The sequence below is a fragment of the Lissotriton helveticus genome, chromosome 4_1, assembly GCF_964261635.1.
Source record: "Lissotriton helveticus chromosome 4_1, aLisHel1.1, whole genome shotgun sequence".
In the NCBI taxonomy this organism is placed as follows: domain Eukaryota; kingdom Metazoa; phylum Chordata; class Amphibia; order Caudata; family Salamandridae; genus Lissotriton; species Lissotriton helveticus.
The window spans coordinates 404,384,430-404,408,108 of NC_136063.1; the positions used below are offsets into that span (position 1 = coordinate 404,384,430).

At 40.9% G+C, this 23,679-nt stretch overlaps 1 protein-coding gene across 2 annotated transcripts in view; it reads left to right on the forward strand.

The window, feature by feature from the left end:
- The window catches only part of RRM2B (ribonucleotide reductase regulatory TP53 inducible subunit M2B), a 143,217-nt gene that overhangs the window by 102,576 nt on the left and 16,962 nt on the right, over nt 1–23,679 (forward strand). For both annotated transcript variants that reach the window (XM_078686936.1, XM_078686937.1), the window contains exons 4-7: nt 1,484–1,617; nt 10,801–10,895; nt 20,594–20,727; nt 22,999–23,103. In XM_078686936.1, coding sequence (XP_078543062.1) covers nt 1,484–1,617; nt 10,801–10,895; nt 20,594–20,727; nt 22,999–23,103 — 468 coding nt within the window. The remainder of the gene's footprint in view (nt 1–1,483; nt 1,618–10,800; nt 10,896–20,593; nt 20,728–22,998; nt 23,104–23,679) is intronic.

Genomic DNA, 23,679 nt, shown 5'->3' on the forward strand with positions numbered 1-23,679 from the left:
CCTTAATTTGATTGTCAAACTACTCCTATTGAAATATGAAAATATCATGAAGTACATATTGTATTAGCATCCAGGTGCTATATGACAGGACAACAATTAGTAAGAATAGCGCATAATTAAAACAGATATATTGAAAACAACAATGCGCTGCCAAGTAGTTCCACATTTTATAATGCACAGCAGGCCAATCAGCCCGCTGTGTGATGCGATAATTGCTATATCCAATGGAACACCCTGTTCCTTTATTGTGCACCCTCCGGAACAGCATCAGCAATCACAAAGTAAAGCTTCAGGAGGTATGGGTGGGACAGGGCTCAGCTAGGAAAAGTGAACAGCCATGACAATTGGAATTCGTTTTAGTTAAATACAATGAAAGTAAAAATTGACCATTCCTTCCAGTATCAAGTCTTCAAGCAATTGGGCACACAAATGGTTGAAATGGCCTTCCAGACCCCGCCCTAACTGTTCTAACAATGGTGTTTCATGTTGCTTCCTGGTTAGTCAAAGGAACTAAATATTTTGTTAACCTCTCTCAAACTAGAAGAACAAGCGATCCTCCTGTCCCCACCAATAAGCCAGGCTACGCAGTTAAAGAGATCTGCGAAATTTTAAGCCATACAAGATTTTTTATAAAAAGCAAGCTGGAAATCTTGCTCCGTATATAGACACAGGCCCTTACCATTAATATTGTAATTTAGACAGGAATTAAAGACTCATTTGGTATGACACACTTGTGGCCTGAAAACCCCACAGTTTCTCCTCTGCTCCACCATGAACGTACAACTAACCTATCCGACCACTTTGGAACTGTACATTTTCCCTGAATAGCCTCTAACCTCCACTGCCCTGCCAAGTGTCCCTGGTATATGCATGATGTGCTGCTACAGTCCAGCTGTTTTCTTTGAATTCTGGAACTTGTATTCTTGTTTATTTAGTCCCAGAATTAAAAGAAAAATTTAGCCCAGAGTAGCACATCACACATGTTCCTGGCAAACATGGCAGCAATGCCTGCATCCTATTGAAATATATATACCTAATGTACCTGAACGTGTGCTAAGCTAGCCACCTGGAGTTTCTCTGTAATGCGCTCCACTTAACCACTGGTCTGCACTAAAGACATTCTCGAAACAAATTACAAAAATAATAACTGTTATGTCAAACTGTGACGAGAAGGTGCAGCAGATACTAAAATGTGAACACCCAGTATTTAAATAAGACTTAATTTAGGAGTGGAAAGGTTCCATGCCTCACAACTACAAACAGCTTTCACAATTCCTGGAGTTTACTTAAGAACATAACTAAAGTAGGTAGGAAGGCTTTAGAAATTCTTTCTTGGAATTCTTGGAATTCTTTGAGCAAACGACAAAAAGACATAACTATTGATGGATGAATGTACTTATTTGTGTTTGTTCATATGTGGCACACTTCATGGAAATTGTATTTGCGTATATGAGTTATAGTTTAACTTCTGTTCCTCTCACAGGTGGAACGCTTCAGCCAGGAGGTGCAAGTCGCTGAAGCTCGTTGTTTTTATGGCTTCCAAATTCTCATCGAGAATATTCACTCAGAAATGTATAGCTTACTTATAGCAACCTATATCAAGGACCCACAGGAACGGTAATGCCAAAAAAAGGTGTTGATTGAATGCACAAAGATTAATTTTACTCACATGTGCCCATCCGCTGAACATCACATTTTAAGTATTGTGCACCCTACTAGAATCATTTTAAGACCACTTACAAACAGAAACAGGATTGATTTTTTTTTGTAGTTGGTGTTGTTCTTTATGTATTGAAATAGCTCCATTATTTTCAATGATTCCCAAACTTTTAAAATTTACTTTTTTGTATGTTTTTACTTGGTGGTTTTCTTAGATTCTTTTTTTTTAATTAAAGCTGTTTGATAAAAAATGTTATTGGGTTAAATGTCTGCGTGCATGCATGCATGTGTATATGTATTCTATTAAAAATTACAGTCAAAGTACAGTTATGGTTATGAATTTAACCCAAAATCCAACAATCATGATTAGCGCCGCATCTTTGCATTCCATAACTTGCACATGCTTACAACATGGACACATCTGTGACAGATGCAATGACAAACGTGGTACATCATTTTACAGATAAGATTACATTATTCTTAACACTATGAAAGTTACATCTATACCTACCGCATTATTTAGTAGTTGTTTATATATACTTTGTTATTAAAAACGTTGCACTTTTGGGTGTTTTTAATTACTGGTATATATAGTGTGAGGTTATAAGCATTGCATTTGGTGTATAATTATAGTTTGCATGGCTTTTACGTTATGCATTGTAGAGCTAACTATATATTTGTGAATTATTGTGTTTTTTAGGTTTGAGTTTGTAACCAGACCTGTTCTTTGACCTTAGATTTTAAGTGAATTTTTGATGTTTTATGAAATTACATTAAGGTCTTGTAGCAAATTCCTTTTGTGTTGAGAAGCAATTTTCAAAGCAAAAAACCCCCAAATACACTGTGGTTTCAGTACCAAAATGTTTACATACACCAACATGTTCAACAAACAATTTTCCAACTTTTTCACAGTGTTTGATTCAGTCCATTAGCTCAACTTCATACAAAACTGTCACCTTTACATTATTAAGCATTTCCCAATATGCCTTATCCCTTCGTACCAATTTCAATGGAACATAGTTCTCAACAAATGGTTTGCAATGGGCAGTTAAGTTTACCCTCATCTGTTGATTCCTTAGCAGAATTCACCTTAGTGAAGCTGTGGCATGCCGTAGTAGACTGTTTAATAATATATACCATGGTTTTAACCGAATTTCAGCTAAATATTATAGGCACATGTGATTAGATATTTCTTGAATAAGGTAGGCAATATTTTAGATACAGTTTAACTCAGAAAGAAAATAACCAATTCCTTTGTCAGCAGGTAGAAATCTGTGGCCCAATTCCTGTAGTAGACAACATAAAATGTAATCTGAATCATTTAGAATAGGTGACTTCTTTGTCTCAGGTATTTGAATAGGCATCACCTTCGAGTATCCCCACGACTAGTTTATAGTGATATCTATCTAACCCCTGCAATTGTACTTCAGAGCTGCATTAGATGCTTACGTTTTTAGTTTTCATATTGGTTGTGTTATGCCTTTACACATTTCACACTTACTCTGAATTCATAATGTATCATAGAAAAAACGGCTTTGGATTCCCTGACAGTCTCTGTATAAATTAGCTTTCTCTTTGTGTCATCTTTCTATGGTTGGCTGCTCGAACAGATGCACCCAGTTGGATTAGACTAAATTATCAGGCTTTCTTTCTCTGCTCAACATAATGTTCTGTTTCAGTGACCTCGAAGTTCATATTCATTGCTGCAAGAATGTAGTAAAGTTGCAGGTTTGACCAGTTATCATATGTAGCTGTTCCCAGAATCCTCTTTGTGGTATAACCGTCTCATTAGAGACAGTGGTAAAACACTGTCCTTAAAAATCCCAAGTATATCAATGAATCAAATTCATGTTGATGGAGACTTTATTCCATTTCATTACATTTTATTGTAATTTAAAGCTTCCCCAATATCAGACTCTGTATACAATTATCTCTGTTTACTTGCATCAGAGGATGGTGCAAACTCGATACCTGTAACCATTTATTTTAACCCTAGATAAAGCAATTCCCACTTGGTTTGATGACTTAGGTCTTCTTCCGACAGATACTTATTTGACACCCATCATTCTTCAAGAGATGTTACCTCGCTACAGGGTGGGACACTTGACAATCCCTGTCTGAAGATAAAAAGTCTAGACAACTTCTCTTCACCCCTGAGACGCTGAGGAGGAAGCTTACATCAATCTAAGTGACAATGTGGTCTTTCTGCCAAGACACTATGGCAATGACAGCAGAGATCAAAGTGCTGCTGAGGACAGACCTGATGACTTTCCAGTCAAGGCTTAACTTCCCTCACAGGAGGATTGCAGCCAAAGAATGCCTGGAACACATAACAATGGCCCGCACTTGCGACAGAAACTATGGAACTTTCAGAAGAAGGTGGTAGACGTGGAAGACAGTAGTTGGATGAATAATTGCTTCTCAGGCATTCTAGAAGAACTTGAGTTCAATTACTTATTCTCTTTTCTTGCAGCCTTTCTTGTACGACTCACCTGCTAAACCTTTGAATCACGTTTGGAGTTCCCAAGGGTTCACACGATCTGTTTCTTCCTGCATCTTCAACAAGCTCATCTGGTTAATGCAGCGGCACGTTCACAGAATAGCCCCTTATATAAATGGATTATAAAATCTTCATAGATGCTGAATTCTTGCAGGAAAACACCATGAAGTTGCAAGGATGTCCCCATAGCCTACCTTTCTTTTTTGATGGTCTGAGCCACCCTTGTGAGTAACGTTTTCAGACATATCATCCCTCATGCCACAAGATTTAGATGATGAAGTATCGCAGAAAATTTCAAAGTCTATATCATGCCTCTGTGTAAGAAACTAGGGGCCTGATGAACAAGTTTTCCATCCGCAAAACGGTCATAAACTGCACACAGATTTCTTACTAAAGGAATTTTGCGAACCAAGCTATTTAATAATATGTTAGTTTACAATATTCAGAATCGTAGTGGGTCACTATTTGACCTACCTCATTAATACGCATGAGGCAGGTTGCAAATTGCGATGCACTGCTATTGGGTACAGTCGTAGGTATAGTGCCCTGCTGGGGGTCAGCAGACCACCATCTCCATGAATGCTTTTATATAAAGCAATGCTTTTTTTTTTTTTATACACCCCTTTTTCCTTAAAGGAAAATGGGATGGGCTTAAACAAACTTTTTTTAGGAGTTGGTAATGGTGCACAACTGCCTTCTCCGAACAAGCGTTTTTGCCAACATTTTCAAAGGGGGCGACCCCTTTTCGTTTGTGAATGGCTTACCATCAGTTTTAAATTGGTGGTAAACTATCAATGTTTTCTGACCGGGTTTTGGTTTCACTAAATACATTCTTTAAGGAAGATGTATTTGGAAGTGACTGCCTTAACACGCCGCTTCCAAATAGCTATTCATTAAGGTTTATTTAACCCATATAATGATTCGGAAAACCTTTTCTGAATTTTTAAAGTGTTTAAACGGTTGCAAGCCCTGAGATTTACCGAATTAAAACCCTTTGTACAGAAGCTCCCAAAATCGAACACCCTTGAGGGTGTAATGCTTACGTTACTGCCCACATTCTAGAGGTGCAGGACACCTGTTGGTTGTCTTTTTTTGGTTTTGTTTCACGGTGTGCAAGTCCAAAGAGACTGCCTCTGTGTGATCAACACCTTCAGTACATTCCAACAGTCTTCGAGCCCTCCTGTCCTCCAGGGGTCTCCTGCACAAACCCTGCAGTGGTCCTGAAGATGCTTCTGAACTGGTTCAGGCATCTCTTCTAGTCCAGGCTGTTATTCAAGGCATTTGTAAAACGGAAATACTTTACAATATTTGTCTAGTTAGGGTAGATGTAAGATGCTCACAACTGTGCAGTTTTCTACTTTTCAGACGTAATATATTACTGCGATGAGCGATCACTAACATTTTAAGCATTCAATAAAGTTAATACCTCTTCTCTTTACTCAGACTTAAACATGTAGCAAATTATTAAAATGTTGGGCATAATTAGGTAGAGCTCTGCGAGGCATGCTGTAGTAGAGTATGCTGTGGAAGCCTCACCCACTCTCCACCCTTATTTTTCATTCGGCTGGTGTCATTGTCCTTGGTAAATGCTGGCTTCCGATTCATTATGAGGCTTGTTAGTCCCTCCTTGTTACCGCTTTGTCGCCATTTGATACCGCCCATGAGGACTGGATCTTTTACTGTGCCCTAACTCAGGAGCTTTCATTACCAGTTCCGAGAACTATTTACTTCAGTAAAGGACACAAAACGCACGGGTGCCAGCTTTGGTAATGGCGGCTTCTTCCTAACCTAATTTGCATTTCTTTTGAACTTTTAAGTACGCTCCATTCCACCAATGCAGAAGTCCTCTGTTCCCCCGCCAAAGCAGCCCCCTCCCACCTCTCATATGCCTGTGCACCTTTATTTATTTATTTATTTATTTATTGGCTGTCCCGTGAGCTTCAGCTCGCCCGTCTCCTTGGCTGGCTCATCCTCCTCCTCCCACCTGCTTCTTATTTCAAGGAGCGTGCCTTTTAAAACGCCAGCTGGCTCGTCTTCTTCGCTGCCTACTCCTTCCCCCTGCTTATTATTGCGGTGAATGTGCCTTTTAACAACTTCGAGAAGGGATTGCAAACAGCTGCGGCTCACTCACCTCCTTGGGTGCCTCCTCCCAGTATGTCCAGCACAAAGGAGCAACCTAGCCTGGTGCCATGTGACTTGCAGCCATTCGGGGAGAGCCTCTACTTTAACGCTCACCCATCGCGCATGGCGGCTGACCAATAATAACAAACGTGGTTCAGCTCGCAGTGTGCACTATGCAGGAGTACTCATTCCCCTCTTGAACTTTGACATCGTTTATTGTTATTATCCTAGGGTACCTCTGGGGTTAGGGTTAATCTGCTAGCAAGATTGCTTAGTGCCTACTGCAGAGATCTGTGTATGACCTGCAGGGGTCTAGGTGGAATCCTAGGACGTCATCCTAAACATTCATCTGTCCAATGTTGGTACATTGTTCAGGGCTCTTCACCGAATAATAGAAAAGTTGAATAAATATGTGTTATGTGAAGAACTTTGGATTACACGACAGTAATGTAGTTGATTTCCTCCTGTGTGGCAGCATATGTCCCTGTTTGTGCAGACTTTGACTGTCGTCATCTGTGAATGGCATGCAGCACCTCTCAGGTTTTCCCCATCTGCCTCTCTCCCTCACACACATGTTCGGACCCGCCCCCTGTGACGCCACCTCTCACTCTGCAGACCTGCATGGCCAGGCTCCTCTGCTCTTTAACACTTGTCCTTGCTGAAGACGGCATCTGCCAACACCCGCTGAAAGGGGGTGCGCACTCCGAGCAAAGGTATCACTTCATCGCCGCTGTTTGCAGCAAATGGACACTTTTTAAAAACTCCAACCCCAAAAGGGAAAAGAAAGGCATTTTTAGGTCTCGTGGCGATTACAGCGCGAAGCGCTGTCTCGCCAGAGATCTATTGTTAGCGACTCTGCTTTCCAGGAGACAGCATCTGGCCGCGTGCATTACCTCTCCGAGAAGGCGATCGGAGCGGGCCACGCGCACGCGAACGCGCTCGCTGTGGCCAGCTGCTGTCTCATGGGAAGCTCCAACACCACACACGCATGCGCATACACAGAGACACACACACGAGCGCCCATGCACGCACGCACCCATACATACAGAGAACCCACCCCCGCCGTCGCATAAACACACGCGCGCACACACACACAAGTGCACCGAGACCCCCCCAACAAGTAAGGCCCACTTACCGCCACCCCGGACTTCAGCCGCCACCGCGGGGCTCTCCCTCGGGCATGGGAGCCCCGCGTCACCAGCACTGCTTCTCTCCGTGGCACTCCGTGGGCGCGTGCGCGGGCTCCCGAAGACGGAAGTCCCGCCCCACGGAAGGTTTCGGTTTCGTTCACGTCTGAATCGCTGGGGGCGTGTGGTGAGTACCCTTCATTTAGAACCTGCCCTTCGCCAGGGATATCGTTGCTCTTATCAAAGCTTGTTTAATAAGTGGAACCTTAGCTGTGCGCTCGGTAATCTCACACAGAAGCTAATATTCTGAAAGGGCCAGGATGCACGATTAATTGATTGATTGGCTGCTAAGCTTGCGGGGCGGATGCATGACATAATGGCTAGAACCTTAATTACATCTACATGATGCACTGTCGTGCTTTTCTCTGGGCAATAGCTCACTTAATCTCCCCGCACCCAGTGCCCTGAAACCTTAAACGGTGCACCCAGCGCCTTGAAATGTTAAAAGGTGACATGGTCTCGCTTTACTGACGGAGCCATGAAGGTGACAGTCGCCTTCGGGAGGACGCTGATCGTGGTGCCCTGCAAGGATGGCCAGCTCACGGTGGGGGACTTCACGCAGCAGGCTGCCCAGAGCTACCTGAAAACCAAGGATAAGGTGAGAGATCAGCCCGCCCAAAAATGACAAGTGTGTTTTTGTTGTAAGCCGGCTGCTTCTGAAGTGCCTGAGACCAAAGGGATAAAGACACAGGCGCGTTTCTGTGCACAGGCATTTTACCGTGGGAAATGTCCCAAAGATGCTTGTTTTTTGATACATCTTAGTAAATATTTCACTATTGTCAGCCGACTGTCTAAAAACAAAAGAAAGCCAGTCCTGCCTAGATTAAGAGACTTTTAATCACAAGAGTAACATAACCTGCTCCTACTGAAGTATGCTCCGCAGACTACCTTTACTGTTTTCATGCTACATATGATCACTGTACTCCTATTCAACAGGTGTTTTCATGGTCCAGTAAGATAATGAAATCATGAGTCACGTGTTTTTGATGTAGTAACACCAGAAAACCACCACTGCGTCTCTTTTTTCCTGGCGTGTTATATTGTATCTAGCCAGGCGTTTCAAGACACCTGTTGCGCACAGCAAGCACTCTCGCCTACAGTTCCTGGTTACTCTGTGTAAATAGAAACTACAAGGCCCAGCATGCAAAGTGCTCCTGGCTAACCTGCAATGCTCGTGGACAAGCATACCTATGTTTATTCAAAAATAAATTGCTCTAGCTTTACTTAAATTTAGAATTCAATTTCTACTCGCCCCTAGGAATCCTTGTGCAGGGTTAGTACCTTATAGGATATGCATATTTCACGTGGAATATATATTTGCAGAATATTCGTGACATTGTTGCACATGTAATGTCGGAATCGCCAGCCCGCGAATTTCCAGAAACTGTGGAAACGCTTTATAAAATCTACTCTGGTTAGCGGCTGTTTTTCAAAACATAAACACTAATTTAATGTTTCTGCACAGCACGTCGTCCTTTCTGTGTCCCCTCATCCGCTGAACATGTAAGAGGCAAACTTACATGTTCTTTCCACAACAACGTCAGAAGACTTGATTGGCCAAGGTTCAGGAACCTCCTGTGTTTTTTTACTCTGGATGTGCTGTCCTCCCACTTTTAGGCCTCGTGGCGTTTACAGCTTACTTAACATATGACAAACTTTCTTCAGAGTTCAAAAAGTGTATTTCTTTAACTCGTGGAAGTTTTGCTGTTAATAGGGCACTTTATAGCACTGTACTGAGATGTACTTTGAAAGTGGTCGTTTTTTAGGTCTCGACAAGCAATGCTGTAGGGGCTAATTGAGCACTTGATCCTTCTTACGTCGATGGACTGCGCTCTACCTCTTCTTTAGCTAGTGCAGGCGGCAGGGTAAGTCCCTACTATCCCTGCTACCTCGAGACTCAATTGGCTATCGTTTGTGTCTACATATCCGCCTACCAACAAATGTCAGTGCACACTTTTCCACCAGACAAACACACCAACAGCCTTCAGTGCACGCTTCCAGACACACACACCATCAGCCTTCAATGCACACTTTCGCGGGGCACAAACACCACCAGCGATCAATGCACGCTTCCACCACACGCACACAGCACCAGACGTCAGTGCACGCTTTCACCAGGCACACACACACACCACCAACCGTCAGTGCACACTTTCACCAGGCACACCCCATCAGCCGTCAGTGCACGCTTTCACCAGGCACACACACCACCTGTCGTCAGTACACGCTTCCGCCAGGCACACATGCCACCAGCTGGCAGTGCACACTTCCACCAGGCACACACACCACCAGCCATCAGTGCACATTTTCTACAGGCACACACACCACCAGCCATCAGTGCACGCATCAATTATTAACACATCCACAATTAACTATTGTAGCAATCGCAGTATGGTGCACTTTACTTTTAAACATGTCAGTGCACGCTTTTCCACCATGCACACACACCACCAGCCATCAGTGCACACTTTCAACAGGCACACACACACCACTAGCCATCAGTACACGCTTTCATCAGGCATACACACCACCGGCCGTCAGTGCACACTTTCAACAGGCACAAACATCATAAGTCATCAGTGCACGCTTTCACCGGGCACAAACACCACCAGCCGTCAGTGCACGCTTTCACCGGGCACAAACACCACCAGCCGCCAGTGCACCTTTTCACCAGGCACACACCACCAGCCATCAGTGCGCACTTTCACCAGGCACAGACACCATAAGTTGTTAGTGCACGCTTTCACCGGGCACAAACACCACCATCCGTCAGTGCACGCTTTCACCGGGCACAAACACCACCAGCCAATACAGAGTTTGCAAAAAAATTAATGCAACACATTGTCATATACAATGCCAATAACTCAAACTTGAATGCTGCGAGACCTATTGCATTGCAAATGCTTGTTTAATCTGATGTGGATCGTGAAACTTCTAAAGGAATTATTTAAAAGCTGAAAAAATAGGAAACAAGTAATGCTGGTGTTGATGAAAAATTAGAACATAGCTGTAAGCACATTGGGGGAATCATTTGTAATGCGATAGTTCTCGCATTTGCCAGAGTTTAAGCTATTAGTATTCTAAATGACAATGTCTTTTATTTATGTTTTAAAACCCAAAATATAAATAAAAGGCATTGTTATTTACAATGTCAATAGCTCAAACTCGCGTAAATGCGAGACCTTTTGCATTACAAATGCTTGTTTTTCTAAAGATGTCGAGATCTGGTGTTATTCATTGCTCAACATAAGGCATTTTTACTAAAATGTTTTCACCCTGACTGTCATCGTACATAAGCAGTAGTTAACGTTTTTTTAATGAATTTACTTGTAGGGATTATTTATTTAACGCCATCGAAACAATGCCTTGTGTAAGAAGAAAAGCAGAATGGGCCTTGCAGTGGATAGCGGACAAAAAGTCAACATTTGGTAATTATATTTTAAAATCCTTTTGCATGAACATTCGAATTGCCAGTGATAAGAAATAAATAAAACAACACGAAACAACATTTCAAGTTCTGTGTTTAGTTTATTGCAAACTTGTAGAAAATAAAGACTTCTCATCTTTTTAATACAGTATGCCAAACCACCGTGCTTCGTGCACGCAAACATCCAGGATAATTGGCACATCTCCAACATGTACCTCAGGTCTGGACACACATGTATGCTGCATATGCATATACTCATCTCCCTGAATACCTGTTCCACCTTCTTGCTAAAGTCCGTTTTCCTTTTCTAACAGATCATTCTGTGCCTGAGAGATAGCCCCGACTGTATTGCTACTTTCACTTTTGTTTCCACAAGGTTTATCCATATGTTACTTATAGAGCTCATAATTGGCCAATAGGACGGCTTGGCAGTAGACCAAGTAGTTGAAAGGAGGACCATCCGAATTGTTTTCCTGGCTTCCACTCTAGATGTAACTGATGCCTCTCTTCTAAGACTGGGGGGCTGTGGTGCTTGGATCTACATAGCTGATCCTCTGAATCCCGCTCTGTAAGGCACATGGAGTGCTCCTCCTAACCGTCTCTTGACTTGCCACAGTGTCTGTGATGGGGCTTGGGAGCAAAGGCAACACATTGCCTCATTTGCAGGAGGCCACATCCCATGGAAATGAGGACACGCTCCCTTTTGTTTGCAGCTATGGACAGTTTGCGCCTGTGTGATCAGTATTACAGAAGGGGCTGTGCAAGCGTCTCTGGCCCTTTCTGTTATACAAAAGTGCCGTAAGGGTGCTAAAAGCAGGCGTACACACACACTTTGCACACCCAGGGTACTTTCTGTAATATGGACCCAAGAGACAGAACAAACTCTCAAAGGGTGTCTGGCATGGTTATAATCGTCAATTGTCTGTTTAGAACCCCTCTGCAGGTGATTCATATAGATGAAATACCTGAGCAGCTTTATTCGTTTTGTTCACTTTATATTGTTTCATGTTGTCTGAGGTCTATTCATAATCTAATCCCATGTTACAGGATCACTAAGAAACTCATTCCTCTTTCTCAGTCATTTCACTTGTTGTGGGGCTGTCATTCAAACTTCTGAGAGCACTTCTTGAATAGGGCATTTGAGATTTACATCCCATTTCAAGGAGTATTTAGGCAGAGAAGGCTGGGGTTATTTGGCATCCACCAAGGGCCAACAGTTATGAAAGGATGAGATACATAAGCAGTACTACCAATGTGGTGGAAGATTAGCAACTGGGAGACTGAAAAGGCCACTGATTGGCAGGTTCATACTGATGGTGATATGCTAGTGTCTATCCTCATGCGTGTCCCTCTGCTCATCTGACGCTTTTCGACATGTCGCTGTGTTTACTTGCAACCCTGCCTTCTGCCATCAAGCAAGCAAGCTTCCTATATTTCTGCTGTGATAACATCCACCTCATCTCACCAACCGTGCAGGGTCTGGACTATGCCTCTGGGACCTCACTGGGCACTTATAATTCCAGGCTGTTCCGTGCCATGCCACTGCTAGTGATCCTTGGCAGCACGATGAGTTCATTTACCCCGTTGAACAAAGGGGTCAAGTCCACTGGTGCTGTAGGCTTTGTTAGCAGTTTAGTGGTTTAGGGTCATTTAAGCCCTCCTAGCCCATGGACTGCAGCCTATGAAACTGATCACCAAAATAAATTGCAGCTGTAGGTATCACGAAGTGAACCAAAGTCACAAGTTGCCTCTGGTAAACCCAAGCAATTAAGTGGAAGAGAGGTTTTCATGCAGGGCATGCAAGCAGCACTATTGGGGAGCATAAGGAGGGGAGGTGATGTTGCACCACGTGCTTTACCTCTTACTTATCACCTGGCTTCCTTTTTTACATAAGGAGTACACAAGGCTAACTGGTCCCCAAAACGTATAGTTTCTAAAGACCACAGCTCCTTGAAAGATCAGTCTGTTAGAAATAACAAATGATTATATGCTCTGTACTGGAGTGTACTGGAGTGAAGGTGGCATTCCAGGACTGATCAAGGCATGTCCATTGAGAAAGTGTGAAGCTAGGCGGAAATAAGTGTTAGTAGTCTTGCTCCAGGTGCTGTTGATTCAGTTAATAGGATAATACTGGGAAGCAATCACTTGTTGCTGACCGGTAGAACCTCAACTTCTCCTTCTGGCTCCCTCCGTGTGAAATGTTATCCTGTTTTGTGTTTGTGTCTATATATGCTACTTGTTATTGCTAAAATGTTGAGCTGCTTCAAGGGCTGTGGTTAACTGCCCGTCATTTGTAATTTATCCTCTGGAATTAACTTATTTCTATTAATTAACTTAATTAGGGGCATATTATCAAGAACAGCGTTAACATTATTGCCTGTTTAGCGGCAGAAAATTGTCGCTAAAGTGGCGATAATGGGCTTGATAATATGCCCTGGAGAATTCCAATAGAAACCCATGTTCACACCAGAACATAGGCTTCTATTGGAATTCTCAGGGGCATATTATCAGGCCCATTATCGCCGTGCTGCTAAACCGGCGATAATTTTTAACGCCGTTCTTGATAATATGCCCCTCAGTTCTTTCACTGTTTAACACTATCAAGGTTGAGGCATGCCGACTCTTTCGGAAGCAGTCCTCTGAAACCTTTAAACACAGATCTTCAGTCTTTTATGCCAGTTCTCACAGCTTCAAAGAGAGCGCCATTCAATGGTAGGAAGATCAATAAAACTAAGAGTAATGTTAATGATCATCCAATTGGAGGAACTGTGTTTCATAGAGAGAGAAAAATTGAAACAACAAACCATATCGTCTTGTTTCAAAACTACCAGCCAGGCCTTTTCTTGCCCTGGTACATAACAGTCTTTGTAATCTAACAACTACTAATGCCCAATAGACAATTCATTTGACTCTGACCTAGATTCCCTCATGGTGTCTGATTGGGGGTTTGGAGGGCATCTATGGTGCCCCCCTGTAAATCCCTGCACCGTGTGGCAGGCACCATGTGGTGCCTGCCATGCAGTGCAGGGATTCACAGAAACTCCCATTTCTCTGTGGGAGCTTGTGTTGCAGACGGTTTCCAACTGCAGCACAAGCTCCCATAGAAAAATGGGAGTCTACGACCTCGCATCATAATAGGGGGTGCGGAACCACCGATCTATGGTTGGTCGGTTCTCACACAGAGACGCATCCGCCCGACATCGTAATTGATCCCTATGTCTCCCAAATTGCATTCAGCAACTCAGTCAGCAGTGACATATTTCGCAGTGCCTCCTATACATGACATTGACAATAGGCCAGATTGAATTCCTCCACTGCATCTAGTCTTAACTGCTTTCAACTCAAGCAAAATTATCTGATGCATGTTCTAATGACTGAGCAAGTAACTTTACTAAAAGATATCTCTGAGGGTTTAAAATGTATCTGTGAAACACCACTTGAACTGGCTTTGGTACTTCAACTTTTTTTTAACTTTACCACCACTTTAAAAATGCGGTTCAAACAGGTGTCATTATTTACTTATTATAGCTATTGCCTGTTAAAAACAGCCAAAAGAGAAGCAGGATAAAATGTGACGTCATCTGTCAAAGTGCAAATATTGTTGAATCTGCAACCTCAGTCCATCACATTATGCTAGAGGAAATTAGCAGTGCAACAACTCAGTTTGTTTTACTTAGCACAACTTATTGTGATATAAACTCTGAAAGTCATCCCTTTTCAAAAATTACTGAAGAGCAACAGATGTTCTCAATCCAAGATGATCAACATAATGCTTTGGCAGGCAGAACCTCCAAAAACCACAGAAAATGTTAAGCTTAATTGTGACCACAATGCAACTATACATATTTCAGGATCCACAAAAACAGCCATGATATCACCTGTCTCCAGGAGTCGTGGAAAATGTCCAGTTGTTTCTAAAACTAGGGGGTCCCTCAGGGATCATGCCTGAGCCCCCCTTTGTTTAACATCTACAATGCGCCATTAGCTCGAATGGTTGGAACCTGCTGTGTAGAGATTGTGTCATATGCAGATGACACGCAACTACTGTTTTCCTTTGGTCCTGATCCTGACATGGTGAAGAATAAACTGCACAATGGAAGTCACTGTCTGGATGAGTAACAACTGTCCCCAATCAAACAGCAACAAGACAGAGATCATGCTTTTTGTTAAGGCCACCGAGATATGGTAGCCGATTGGTGACCTGCACATCTTGGTACGGCTCCTACAGTTAAGCAGGTAGCAATAAATCTTGGCATGAGGCTGGGTCAATCCCTCGCCATGAAAGATCAAGTCAGCTTCTCTTGCGGCACATGTTTTGCTACATTGAGGCTTCTAAAAAAACCTGTCTTGGCTTCCTAACACCGCTACGAAGACTGGTCCAGGTTCTTATCGCCAGCCGCCTGGCCTATGGGAACGCCTTGCTGACCTCGATAAATGATACCCTGCTGTCAAAACTGCGGGTGGTCTGGAAAACCTCTGCACAACTAATCTGTAACCTTCCTTCATGCTCGCCTTCTTCTTCGCTCCTTAGAAAGCTTTGTTGGTTGCCTATTTGGAGTGTCATCTTTAAACATTGCGTTTGACACACAAAGCTCTCCTTGAGTCCCGCCCAGCTTACCTGTTGTCCCCGATAAATCATTATCTTCCTTCCAGGTGTCTGAGATCGGCAGACAAGGAGCTTTTGGTGATTCTTCGCATCCGCAACTCAAAGTACGGGGACAGATTGTTTTTCTACACTTCACCCTAGCAGTGGAACAAACTTCCTTTTGGCCTTCGCTCTTGTCCTGAATTCCCTTCCTTCAATAAGGGGCTTAAGACTTGGCTATTTCAGATTGTCTCCTTCTCCTTCGGGAGTGATTCACGTGTGATACCAAGTGACTAAGTAAATAAAAAACAGCCCTGATTTTGAAGCTCTTGAAGAAAAAACACTATAGGTAACCTAAATGGAAGTTAATTAATACTTGACAGTAACATCTTAGATATGAAAGGAATAAAAATAAAGGTAGACGCGATACAGCTATTTACAGAAATATTAAAAAGTAGCAACAAAAGGCAAGTACTAATTATAAACATATGCTTCCCTCCAAAAAGTATAAATATTTAGATGACTATTAATCCAATTCTTGAAGAACAAAAAAAACGTATTGAAAGCTACTCACAAGTTTAGATTTTGATAACTGGAGACTTTAATGTAAAATTGCCGTCTAATAAAAACTTAACCTCTCAGGAAGAATCACCAGACTTCTATAATATACCTGATCCTCGGTTTTCCAATGGAAGACAAAAATTGGTTTGAAAAAGCATCTATTTCTTCTGTCGCGTTTTAGGCTATAAACCAATAAATGGTAAACTTATACACAATTGTCCATCACAACCAACTGTACGCCTAAATAGATTTACCTCCATGACTAAGAATACATACTTCACAGCAAGAAATGAAAGCTACCATAATCCTCAGCATGTCAATCTGTTATTGAAATATAAAGCATATGATAAATCCAAAATCTCAGCTACAAAACAAGCATTACTTATTAACAACTCTAAATGAAATGGAACAATCATTTGCTAAAGAAAATGAATCAGCTTTGTTATCAAGATTTCTTAATTAACATTTGTAACATGACCAATAATAAATCAAACTCATTCTTCTTACTGATTGTTGGAAAAACCTTCTCTTCCATGTATTTACCTTTCTCTCATCTACATGTGAAAAATACAACAGGACAAGACAACATTGTTATTTTCTAAATCAATATGATGGCTTATTCTTAAAAGAGAAGAGGCGCTACAGGAAAGAATAAGGTTTTTGTTGAACTAATCTTCACTAATTAACCAGGATACTAAAATCTAGCATTTGAAATCTAATTTAAAAAAAAGTATGCAGCAGCTGCATATTGTGATAAACATGAGGAAGCATGTACAACCGTACATGAATCCATTAAAGTAAAGGATTCGAGAAAATTCTGAATGTTTAGTTGGACTTGATTCTACATCTTACAAGACATTATGCGATTATCGTGTCGTACAAAAAATGGGAAACATTTGTTAAAGCCATACGTCCTCTCGCTGCCTCACTTATTAACATAGATCTCCAAAGTATCTATACCATCAACAGAAAAGAAATCATGTTACTTAACTCTAAATGCAACTTTTCTCATGCTCCAGGGATAAATGGAATTCCAGTTGTTGTTTGTAGGCACATATTGAGCAAAGTATTGAAACAACTTTATGCATTTCTTTTACAATCAGGTCAAGTTCCTCCTTTCTGGAAACAGTTGGAAATATAACTTATCAGTAGAAAAGGGCCTACAGCAGAACCCAATAACTATCGACACGTTGCTTTACTAGACACAGATGGCAAATGTTTTGCTAAGTGTTTATTGCACAAATGATCTGAATGGGCTGATAAGTATAAAACCAAATGCGGTCCAACAGGCTTTTGGCTGGCATGTTCTACAATCAATAATTATTCTACCGCCTATGATAAATTCAATAGAAACCATCTCTGGCAACAATTGCACACTCAGTGGGAATTGACAGTACCCTTTTGCATTCTTTGGCGGAATTACACAAAGATACATGGGTGCAAGTGAAACTGCCCAACGGCATTGGCTTAACCCAAACATTTTACTCACAACATATTAAGACGGCTGTATCCTTATCCTACTATTATTTTTTTGTATTTTGCATATTAATAGATTAACTAGAAGGATTCACTCTAAACCTGGCTCAGCGTAAAATTACGATTAAGTATCAAGGACCCCCTGAAGGAATGAGTAAACCAAACCTAGGCCAGGGAAAAACAAGTGAGATAAAACAACCTAGGCTCTATGGTATTATGAATAGTCAAACTATTGAAAAATAAAGAGGTAGAACTACAGAAGTCCAGTATCTAACATTTAATAATGTTCATATTAAAAACATACAAAGCTTTCAGCAGATTGATCTGGGTTAAAAATCCAAACAAATACATGACAATACATAAAAATGAATCAATTATCAAAACATAATAATTTCAGTTACATAAAAACGTTATAATAAATGCATTTTCTTTTCTGTTCTATTAGGTTTAGATAATACATTTATTTTCTTTATTTGTAGAATATATTGTGGCTCCTCCAGAAGAAGGCGCTGGTCGCCGAAACGCGCGTCGAGAAAAGCATTAATTTTGCCACTTCTTTTTTAATTGTGAATTTTGTGATAATAATAATTGTGTTATATTTTTTTTATACTTGTCAGCGTAAAATTAGTCATCTAGCGTACACAGATGAACTTTTGATCATCTATTTTATGATCTTTATATAGGCCTTCAAAGTCAATTAAATCAGTTACGCATGTAAAACAAAACCAATGGTTTAATTGTGAACTTAACAAAGACAAAAATAATGACCTTCAGCAGATCTGCCAAACACTTCAATTAAAAGCTGAGGACATCGGCAATTGATCAAGTAAAAAGTTATCCTTACCTAAGCGTCATTATTGACAAGAATTGTGTATTTTAAGACTATCTGCTCCACATTGCAGATTAAGACTTGAATTTGGATGGATATCTTTATCCTCACAAGACAGTTTTGCCGTTACTGATTAATTAATTAATTGCGGGTTTCTAACGCGCTAGAATCGACTCCCGAAGAAGTATCTCTGCGCTATAGACCGCTGGGGAACCCGTCCTGGCTTTCCCTGTGAGATGGTCCCTACTGGGTATCTCCAAGGTGAAACCAGGCATCCCCGGCGTATGTGTGGGGCTGTTGTGGAGATGAGGCAAGCTAATGCCCAGAGTTGCCGAGTGGGATCCCTAGTTAGAGTAGGCACCGAGGCGAGAATTATCGAGTCCGCTGACCCTGGTCCAAGACCCTGCCGCGTCGGGAATTGAACCCTGGTCTCGGGCCGTCCTCTGCTCCTGGGTCTGCCACCTCTAACCAGTGAGCCACACCACTCCAATATATCTGTGATTGAGGAACTGCACAGGATGATAGTTTCAAAAACTTATCTCTCACGAAATTACCTCCAGAAACCTCAATTCACAGCACTCAACTAAGACAAGTATTGACATAATAATTAATGAATACCAGCTACCCCTATTTGAAACTCTGTGTTTTAATAAACAGGAATCAACCCAAACGTATAATTTGGGGACACAATAATTAAAGCAACTACCTAATTGACATAGCTAAATTATCAATATACAAAAACGTAGCATTAACTCAAGACACAGAGACCGCAAGGATGCATGGTTATATTGACTCTATATGGAGACCAACACCAAGACCCTATATCTGAGACTAAGATTAGTTTTTATTCCGATTCTTACAAATAGCAAGTGCTTCGAGGAGCCTAATGAAAGACCAAAGACTGTACTGCCTTTGCAAGAAGAAAGAAGAGACACTTCAGCATATTGTTTATATCCCTAATTCTGGAATTATTGCAACACATATATCTGTGATCATTCTGTAGGGCTGCCAACCTCAGAACAATGAAGGAGGATACCCTTCACAGCTTTAAAGGATCATTTAATAGAGTTATTGGCTCTTTATTCAAATGTTTTAATTTAGAATTTAATAACTTATCAATGGTAAATCACCAATAGGCAAAGTTTTAGCCATAACACATTCTTTTATAAAAAAAAAAGTGGAATGTTAGTGTTCGATTTAATGGTAACTTTAAATATTATAAATGTGTTTTTTTATATATTGTACTTGATTGCATCTAAATCTGTACAATACAGTATAGGTAAAACACTGCTCCTATTTTGTTATCACAAACACACAAACATCTGGCCTAGTACACCCTATTCAGGGGGTTGTCATCAGTTCTATATCAGTTGCATTCCTCAAGAAAGGATTCATCTTTGTGAAGGAGACTAGCAGAAACAAAATGAACCAGATGGGCACATCACCTGTCTTGTAAAAGGCACTAAAGGAGCTGGGACTTTGAAACAAGACCAAGCACAGCCAGAGGAGCCCAGACTTTGTGTGTTAAAGTAAGACGTTCATATTAATGCCAGCGCTTCATAATGTCAGCATGCTAGGCTGAGCTCATCTGCATAAACAATGAATAAATACATCAAATTGATTTCAGGATGGTAACAAAAATAAGCACAACGTCTCCACAGCACATTGCAAACAAAGTAAACAAGTGAGAGTAAGACAGCCACAAAGAAATGGGACTTAGATAGATATAGTAGGAGCCAGTTTCCAATACAGTCTGAAACTGTAAAAAACAGAACTTGTGCGTGAACAGTAGGTGCTGATGTCTTCATGACAAGAGGGAGGAAATACATTTTTTGTTGAAATTATAGCACTAGCACAATTGTCTTTTTTCAATGGCATCACGTACCCCTTATAATGTAAGATAGTGGCCGGAAAGAGGTACAGACTGATAGTGCTTCTGGGCACCTTTATTTCCTTTATAAATTCTATATCCTTTATAAGTAAGGCCTGGTTTTGTTTTATGAGAGTATTCTTTTACCCCTTGTGAACCAATCTCTATAGACTTATCTGGAACAGATTTGTTGGTAGCGCAGGGAGTGAGATGGCTGTTACTGCTTGCAGAGTAATTGGCATTGTCTGGGAGATGTACTTTTTTATCCAATCATTTTTGTCTTCTGAAAAAAACGCCTTTAAATAACACAATTGTGTTAATGTAAAACTTAGTTTTTCACTTTAAAACAATACATGACCCCAGGCGCTTTTGTTTCAGGGGAACGGGTGGTTGCATTTGCTTCCGTGGAAGGAATATTCTTCTCCGGCTCCTTTGCGGCTATATTCTGGCTGAAGAAGCGGGGGCTCATGCCTGGTCTCACTTTCTCGAATGAGCTCATCAGCCGAGACGAGGTAATTAATTCAAAAGATGTGAACATCTATAAAATATATTTGCTTTCCTCAACAGCATTTTACTCTCACAATTGTGATGGGTTAGAGCAGATAAGGGGCAATACCTTTAGATCGTGACACAATCACAAGCAAATAATACTAACCTTTATTTTTGTCACATGGATCAAATGAGTCTATCAGTTCTTCCAATATCAGTTGTTTCTTTAGCTTCACTCACTTTTTCCTGCCCTCATTATATTCTTCCTGTACAGCCGGATGTTGGATTTTTGGTCACAATATGAGATCCACTGCTAGAACTTATCTTGGGCTCCAAAGAGTTTCAACAGATTTAGTTAAACCTTGATAAATGTTGTAGATAAAGGTGGCAATAGGATGTATTTGATACATTTAGGAGAATGTGCATGGATCCCTTCCCCTGTGGGTGGTGCAGTCTGCCAACATTTGCTCATTTCCAAGAGGTCTTTGTGTAAGCTATATCTCTTTTTTGGAATGAATGGGGTAGACATTTAATTGCATATTTTAATTAGAGAACATTGTGAAAACCTGTAGAACAACTCCAATCCCACAATATCTTTGGCAGTTCTTCAAACACAAACGCTGGCAGCAGGTGGTGTGCAGTGGTGCTGGAACAATTTTAAACGTGCAGGTCCTGGTTATCAAATGTGCTTTCATTGCTTTTGATATATATGTTTTAAGGTATTTAAACTATACTTTTTAAAGCAACCACATGGCTTTATATATGTTTGTAATACTGTGGCCTCCTTTCATCTGTACAGCAGTAAGAGTGTCCCTAGTTGAGATTACAAATGACCCTAAGTATGCTGTCGGAGAAAGGAATAGTAAACGCAACTCCTGATGTTAAAATATCAGTAGCACTTTATCAAGCGAAGTTGCCTACCATTTTTTTTTTACATTTCTTTATTGACATTTGAGGAACTTACATCCAGCAATATAGACACATATGATATCTGTATGCAATTATTAAAATGTTCTTGAACAAATCGCAAGCACTTGTTACACAACAGTACTGTAGGCATATATTCGTTCCACTACACCACCTTGTATTTTACAGCTAGGGTAACTATATAAGAACCCAACTACCCAGAACCCAACTACCCAGAACCCACCCCCACCCAACCTCAAGTTGTCAGCAAATTGTCAGCGTCCCTTTCCCTCATACATTGCCCAAAGTTCTTTAGGTCTTGACACTCACTATATGGCTACTGCAGCGTCTAGTGAGGTATAATGGAAGTTGCCTGTCATACGGTAATCTATACTTGAACGCACAGTAAATTATTCAAGACAAAAAAGTAAAGGTTTCTTTATTAATTCCCTTTCTGAACTCACTCAAGCACACAAGGGGTTGCTTCTTCCCACACCATTGGTGATAGAAAGAACTGGAACCGTGGGAGGTTGGATGATGTGCATAAAAGGACTAAACTACACATCCGAACAGATTTGCTCAATCTGTAATACTATGCAGCTCATTCATGATCTGGATTCAGCAAGCCACTCACAGAAGGTTTGTTTACTGGACATTGGTCTGGACAACTTTGCAATAGATAAAAGAGTTTCAAAGTCTGCAGGGTAATTTCCTCCTCACTCTCTTTAGTGCAAAGTGAGTGAACAAAACAACTGGTATTCCCACTGTGTGGCCACTATGCTGTCATGAGCTTGTACTGGAATCAGTTCCTCACTTAGAGAAGATAAAAAACAAAGATGTGTCTTATCCTCTCATGCTTGCCATGGCCTTTTTTCACATCTAGTCTACAACTCATCCTTCGATTTATTGTTTCAAGTCAAAACCAGGCGAACAGTGCTGTAGTACTTTAGTGTATGATTATTGTGATCTGGAGTAAATAACAAATATTGGTCTAGTACTGCGTGATAGACTTTAGCTTATGCCACAGAGAACTTATTCCTGGCAGAAACCCGGGTACTAAGCTCCTACAGAGCACATTCTGCAGCAGCGAAGTCCCACAATCATGGACCAAAGAGAATAACTAACTGGGTTATATCACAACAGTAGAAAGTGTGGAAGGGATTGATGAAATAAATATTAGTTCAGATCAGCATTAGTATTATGATCCCAAGTGTCTTTTCTTGCATAATGGAGGAAGGTGGAAGTAAGAGCACCTCCTAGATAAAAAGAAAATCTCTGAGCTAGACAACAGATCAATTATAATATCAGATAGGACATTCAAGTTATATTTTGCACAAATAAAGTAATATTTTCTTATCTAATCTTAATTTTTTTAATCCCCCCCCTAGGGTCTTCACTGTGATTTTGCTTGCTTAATGTTCCAGTATTTGATGAACAAACCCACGGTAGAAAGGGTCACTGAGATTGTACTGAATGCAGTCAAAATTGAACAGGTAAGGATTATTCAGCCATTACAGTTCTTAATTTAAAAATCTGTGATGTGGCTGTTCCTCTTCTTCAACGTCTGTCTTACTTATGAAATATTACCTATCCCTCCAAATGATCCCTGTTGCCCTAACACCTTTTAATATTTTAATTAATTAGCTTTCAGCCTCTGTCTGTAATTACATAGACACCCTCAGTTCTACCTATTTTGTGTATTTGTATTGGGAACACAATTGCTTATAGAAGAAAATAGTGGGGTGTATGGATTTTGGGATGAACGGCACCCTGTTGGTTCTTCTGAGTCAGTTTACTCCTAACTTCTCACAGTACAAATTGCAGGCTGTAAAAATGCATAACTACTGACTAGCTTATGGGGGTGTTTAGACCTGCTCGTTGATGTTATTTTTCGGTGATATCAAAATTTAGCGCCTACTTGGGGCATTATGCACAAGTTGACTGTTTGATATTTACACTGGTGGAAATATTAGTGCTTGGGCTAATATCAATGGTACTTTTAACACCAAAGTCGCCACCAAATATTACATGTGCAAATACAGCAACTCCTCAAATAAATTTGCTGGATG